This window comes from Cystoisospora suis (genome assembly GCF_002600585.1).
Source record: "Cystoisospora suis strain Wien I chromosome Unknown contig_5566, whole genome shotgun sequence".
Lineage (NCBI taxonomy): Eukaryota > Apicomplexa > Conoidasida > Eucoccidiorida > Sarcocystidae > Cystoisospora > Cystoisospora suis.
Window position 1 is genome coordinate 1 of NW_027158356.1, and position 6,671 is coordinate 6,671.

The following is a 6,671-nucleotide window of genomic DNA, read 5'->3' on the forward strand; positions in this document are numbered from 1 at the left end:
TTCTCTTTCTTTCGTTCTTTCTCGCTGAGAAATCTTTCTTCAAGTTGTATGGATGGATAGGTGCGTCGCTGAATGGATAAAGGAACGAAAAAGATCTTCTCTTTCCACACACATATCGGACTTCTCTGTTCCTTTTCTTCCTTGTTCTTCTCTTCTCCAAACTCTCTCTATCTCTCCCCCTCTGATCTAGCAGTCACATCATAAATCTATAGCTATATACACAAGCACGCTAGCACATATACATAGATCTATATATATACCAAGTACTTGTGTGTGTGTATAGGGAGATATATGTTGTACAGGTATACATATAAGGTCTGTATATGGGTATGTATATACAGATAGGTATGTATGATGTCTACGCAAAACAGGTATGAAAGCAGTTGAAGAGGTTTCGAATAGACCTCTATACTATTGAGCGGGGGAAAGCAAAAGAAGAAGAAAAGAGTAAATAAGAGAGAAAAGAAGAGGAAGAGAGTTTCATATTCTCAGTTTCTCTGAACGCTTCAAACTTTGGTCCCTTCGAAGCACGTATAGCGTGCCTGCTCTTTCCCCCTTTCCTTTCTTCCTCTCAATGGGCTTCTACCGGTACTTGTACAAGGACTATCGATTCTTACTATTGCTATTCGTATTACTACCATGAAGAAAAAGAAAGAAAGAAAGAAAGAGTGTCCTTACTGATAAGAAGGCGACGAGAAAGTTGTTTGATTCTTCGGTATTTTTGCGTAGATGAATAACTTGTCTCGCCCTCTCTCTTCGGGTCTATCTTTCTTTCTTTCTCCCTGCTTTCTGGAACTTCACTCGATACATACCGACAATAAGAAGAATCAAGTAGACACTGGGGAATACGTACATTGCCTCTTTCGCTACGTGTCTCTCCATCCACCATCTATCGTCTGTATCTCTCTAGTTATCTCTTCGTTTCTCTTTTGAAGATATCTATGTTTCTTCAAGTCTACAGCAATAACGGAAGGGTCGACCAGGAGTCGTCGTAGCTGTAGAGTGGCTTCACAAAGTGTTAGAGAAATGCATCACGTTACTCGCTTCCAAAGAATGAAGGAAGGAAAGAAGACAGAAAAGATGTTAAAGATGCTAATAAGAGAGAAACTCGTTCAAGTTGCCACTCTCTCGCCGATTCGCATCTGAACTCGGAACGGCTCTCTCTCTAGGTAGATAAACTATTGTAGCGGATGAGATATGGTATAGCAAGAAGATAGGAGGCAGAATAGAGATACCCAGCAGAAAGAAAAAGAAAGAAAGACTTATGGGTGGGGGTGAGCTTTCGTCCATTTGAGAAATTCATTCCCAAGACAGGAAATCCAAGGTGTACATACACCCGATCCGAGTGCTCAACAAGTGAAACCTGATGGATGGGATGGGTTATGGATGAATACATAGCTAAAGGATTCCTAGATAAATGAGGAGTGGGTAGACGTGTCATGTATGGCCGCGCATGCATCCGGATCCTATTGGAGGAAATACGATTCCTTGGGTTGTGCAGATACACAGGGTTACTTTCTCAGCAGGTTAAAATCTTTTCGCAAGACCTAGCAAGAAAAAAAAAGAGGCTCAGGAGAGAGGAAGAAATGAAAGAGGGGAACAACTACTCCCACATATCTACCTATCTATCGTGAGTCCTCCCTTCCATCCCACCTCGGGAAAGAAACACAGGAAAGTTAGCCGGAGAGACAGAGCTACGGTGGAAAAGCAGGAGATGTACACTCGAACAAAGGAACCGTTGTAGACATAGATACACATATGATAGATTCATATGCACATACATACACAAATACATAGATATATATATATATATCTACATATATGTTTATACAGTACTTCGGTACATCGATATGATGTCTCACGTCCTACGGATGTACGTAGACGCTGGGACAGCGTTTGAGTGGATCACTCAGCTGCATCACGATCTCTCATGTAGGCCTGTAAAGACGTATCGCGAAGGCGTCTTCCTATGGATATAGTCGAGTGTATGTACAGTGCAGAGGCTCTGTACATGCACTCGACTATATTTATAGGTGTATATGCAGTGCATAGACTCCAGTGTATGTACAGCTTTTCGTGTCCTGGTCCAGGTGTATGTACAGTCCAAACCCGGTGCTGTCGCCGCTGTCTTTTTCCTCTAGCTGCAGTAGGACGCCGTGAGACGGGTGGCCAATACGTCATCCGTCGGCCGGTTGTCTAATAAAGGACTTCTGAAGATAGGAGAAGACTGGGTTACCATTCCCCCATTCTTTTCTCTTCTTAGATTCTCCCAATCTCTGTGTGAACGGTGAGATGATGAGCGCACCACCGTGAAAAGAAGCAGCAGCAGCATTGTGCCGGTGTCTATCTCTCTGTCGTCCGTCCGCCTCGCCGTTAGCACCCGCAGTAGCAGCAGCACACGACCACCACTACGAAGACGACGACGACCAGGACGGAGAGTAGAGAGGGGGTGAAGGCCGTCCGCCGTCGTTCTTGGCGGCGGGTGATGGATGGATGGTCGGTCGGTCGGTCGCTTTTTCTTCGGGATCGTTGCCACTCTGTTGTATGTCATAGCTAGCAATAAGAACGATAGTTAGTTAGTTGACGGCAGTACTCCTCTTCCTTCCTTCTCTATTCCTTCTCTTTTCTTCTCTTTCTTTCTTGCTTCGTGTTGGAATCTTGTCTAAATGTCGAGGCTTGCTTTCGTTCTTGAAGCTTCTGATACTAAAGACACCTTTTTCTCTTCATGTTTCAGAAGTAAAAGTCCGTCGTTCGCAACGTCTGGTGCGTTCATTCCTCTAAGAAGAAGAAGAATCAACAAAGACGCTTTTTCGCCCTTACCACCATCATTCATCAGCTCCTATCGTCTAATTATAGCTACTCCTAGCTACTCTTCCTTTTAGACCCTCTCCTTTCTTCTTCTTTTCTTTCTCTGTTTCCAACTCGTGATAAATACTCACTTTCCCTTCTTTTTGAATCTCTCCTTACTTCTTCTCATCTTCCTCTTTAGAAGCTTTCTTTCACTTCCCCCCGTCGCTAATTTTCTTTCTTCTCCACTCTCTCCTCTCATTCTCAGTTCTCGCCCGCTCCCTTACCTATCTGTGTGTCTCCGTCTCATCATTCTCACTTCACTTTTTTCCCCTGTCTTCTTTCTTTCCGACATCGTTTCTTTCTGGATTTCATTCTTTGCTTCTTTCTATTTTGAATGAACTAAGACTCTAAGAAAGCCTCTTCTCAAGAAAACGCCTCTTCCCTTTTCGCTTTTAGTCTTTCATTCACTCGCGTCGTCTTCTATTTTGTGTAAAGGGTGTTTAGCTGGTAGAGCAGCGCAATACGAGCCGTAGGATAGTAGAAAGATTCTATAGACACGGCGAAACGGAAAGAAGACGGGTTAGAGAAAGAATGTAAAGTCAAAGGTCAACAGTTCTTTCCTTTCTTACTTTTCTTTCAAACACACTTCATTCTTTCCTTCTCTCTTTCCTTTTCCCCTTCTTCTTACCAACGTTCCCTCCCCTCTTCGATTTTAGTCCATTCTTTTCTTCTGCCCCTCTTCTCACTACGTTTTTCTTTAAACTTCTCCTTTTCTCTTTCTTCTTCGGAGATTGAATCTTTTGAACGTTAGGGGAGACTGTGATAGTCTTTTATCTAGCCATCTCTATCTATCTATCTGTCCTTTTTCTCTTCAAGAGATTCCAAGGGTAAGAGGCTTCCCTTCTTCTCCTGTACGCATAGTCAAAAAGATGTTTGGAAGAAAGGAAGAACGAAAGAAAGAGAAGAGAGACACGGAGCGGCTTTTATACTCCACGTCTTGATAGATCTGTCTCGTCGCTATGGTGTGTCTGAAGGTGTTGGTGATGTCGATGCTTCTTTCTTCTTCTCTTATCAGGCCGGCCGCCGCTCCACATCCATATACCAAGCGTCAGAGGCCAGATAGCTATATATATAGATAGATAGATTTGTATATATATGCATACATAGTTAATCAGATAATAAGATTAGTGACAGGTACGTAGGTACTAGCTTCATATCTTCCGGGTGTGGCTAGAAATATTCAGATAGGTGGCAAGCCAGATAGACAGGTAATTCAAGAGAGATAGGTAGATAGAGAGATAGATATAGATTCTGCTTGATCTCCTGGGTTAATTCGTCTCAGTTAAGAATGATCTAATAGGACTCACAGAAGAAAGAAAGTCGCTTTTCTCCGACGGTGGGAGAGGCAGTTGAAGAACTTTCACAGAGGGCAGCAGTTGCTGTCGATATAGATGGATAGGGAGACCGATAGATAGATAGATAGGTCAAAAGATACCTAAAGGTAGACAGAGAAGAAAAAGAAGAAGAAAGAGCGTGGTGGAGAAGAGGAAGAGGAGAAAACAAGAGATAGATCATGCATGCGGCCGATCATCCTAACACCGTATGACAAGGGTATGTCGACAACACAGATATCCACAAGAAGAGCCAGTTGAACTTTCCGTCTTCATTCCGTGTACTTACGTGTATACGTGTATATATACATATATCTGTGAAGACTTCTTTTCCGTGTATCTTCCTATCTATATATATATATGCATCTCTATGCATGTGTATATGGTGCTTTCTCGTCGAGATAAGAAAGATGTGTGCGGCTGCATCGTGACTGTTTGTCCCCTTCTTTTTGCCTTCCCCCCTAATAGATCGCACTGAGGACTCTCTTCTTCTTCTTGTGGATCATCTTCATTTTTTCCCGTCTTTTGCTTCGTCATATCCATCATGGAGAAGCTCCCAACTATCATCCTTCCAGACGGCCAGACGTTAGAAGGAGATAACTCTTCTCCTAGCGCAAGTATGAGACGACAGCAGAAACTCTTCTTCACTTCTTTTCACACATGGGCTCTCCTCTCTTCTCCTCTTCAGAATCTTCGTCTTCTTACTCTTCTCTACACAGCCTCATGCCGATAGACGAAAAGGAAAGAGATCTCTCTATACTTCACATCCCCTCCGTCCATACACCGGCAGAACACACGCCACCTACGGTCTGCTGATCGGGCTTAGTGTTGGGACATGCAATGATGTATATATATATATACAGAGAGATATGTGGGGATAAATATATAGATAGGTGTAGGTGTGTATAGATGTATATATAGGTAGAGAAAGGTAAGTACAGATAGGTGTGTATGGGGGGTTTGTGCTTCATCCCTTTGCAGCCAAATGTTGTGGAGTGAAGTTTGAAGTTCGTATCAGTTTCTCTTTTCTGCAGATCCGGGGATGGGTCACACACACCTCAACCACTCTCACATGACGACACATCACATAGATACACATATACATACATATATATATCTATATATATATATGTATGTATATACTCATTCGTTATTCGGCTCACGTCAGGACGTTATATGCCCTGGTCCTATATGTGCATGCAGCTGGTACACAGGCATGTATGTATATATATATAGATAGATATTCACATATATATCTATATATATGGAGGGAGAGAGAGTTTCAAAGAGGGAGCGAGAACAGGAATGTTTGGATGAGTAGGGGGAGAGAGAGAATGATGAATTGAGGCGTTGATAAGACTTCTGCTTTACTTTCTGTCTCTTTTTTCGTCACTTCATTGATGTGTTGTCTCTTTCTTTTCTCTCTTCTTTCGTAGGTTTTCATCTTGGAAGAGAAGGCCCAGATAGGACTAATAGCCGAGCAGCGTCATCCTCTTCTTCTGCTTCTTCTTCTCTGGCCTCGAGTAGGAGCAGTGGTAGCTCTCCGTGTTCTAAAGCTTCTCGTCGGTATTCGTCAGCTGGGCGAGGAGGAGCCGGGGGATCGTCAAAGAAGTCTTCTTTCTCATCCTCTTCTGCCTCTACCTCTCATTTACTATGCTCTGAAGATGCTTCTTCTTCTTCTTGCACCTCTTCATTAATGAAGTCTTCTCTTGCAGAGGGTGGTCTTTCTTCTTTTCCTGTGATGCCATCCTTATCCTCTTCGTCATCTTCGCCGTGTCGAGTCCGTCTAGCGTCGGTGCGTCTGCGAGCGAAGAGAGCGTGTTACTTGAGCGAAGACTTTTATATAAGACGAATGGGGATGTCGCTTCTTCATCCACAGGTTCCTGCGTCGGCTATAGGAGAGGGAAGCGGTCTGCTATCACGCGGAAGATCGACAAGCTCCGTCAATCTTGCAGGATCTGGCACAGGCACAGGAGGAGGCTCAGGAGGAGGTGCACAGCAGCAGCAGCACCTGCAAGCCTCGAGAGACATCGAAGAAGATGAAGATCATGAAGAAGAAGAAGATCAGCAACAGAAAAGCAAGAAAAGATTCGGCGGGAATATGGAAGATCAAGATTCACATCAAGGGGGAGAAGCAGGAGAAGGAGGAGGGGTTATGGAGGTGAAAGACGAGAAGAGAGACTCGAATACAAGCCAGAGCTCGACAGCGGGAGGTGTAGGGAATAGTGGGCACATACAACAGACACAGAGTGGCGGGAGTACGAACAGTAGTAGTGGTAGTAGTAGTAAAGACAATTCACTTCAAGCAAGCCGAGAAGGCTCTTTCCTACGACGTGCAGGAAGTACCACTACCGCAGCGGGGCGTCTAGAGGAAGAAGATCAAAGACACTGGCTAATCAAACAGAAGAAAGCCGCTTGCTGTGTGGGATATAACTACGATAGGGATGTCCTTGTGGCACGCCATGAGTCTAGCAATACAACGGGGGGGGG

General features: G+C 44.0%; 1 protein-coding gene across 1 annotated transcript in view; it reads left to right on the forward strand.

The window, feature by feature from the left end:
• Positions 1-2,451: 2,451 nt before the first annotated feature.
• CSUI_009363 (glyoxalase family protein) overlaps positions 2,452-6,671 on the forward strand; it is a gene marked incomplete at its 3' end in the record, with an annotated part of 6,378 nt that continues 2,158 nt past the window's right edge. Inside the window, exons 1-3 of the mRNA XM_068069479.1 lie at positions 2,452-3,677; positions 4,650-4,798; positions 5,618-6,601. Coding sequence (XP_067918545.1) covers positions 4,726-4,798; positions 5,618-6,601 — 1,057 coding nt within the window. The remainder of the gene's footprint in view (positions 3,678-4,649; positions 4,799-5,617; positions 6,602-6,671) is intronic.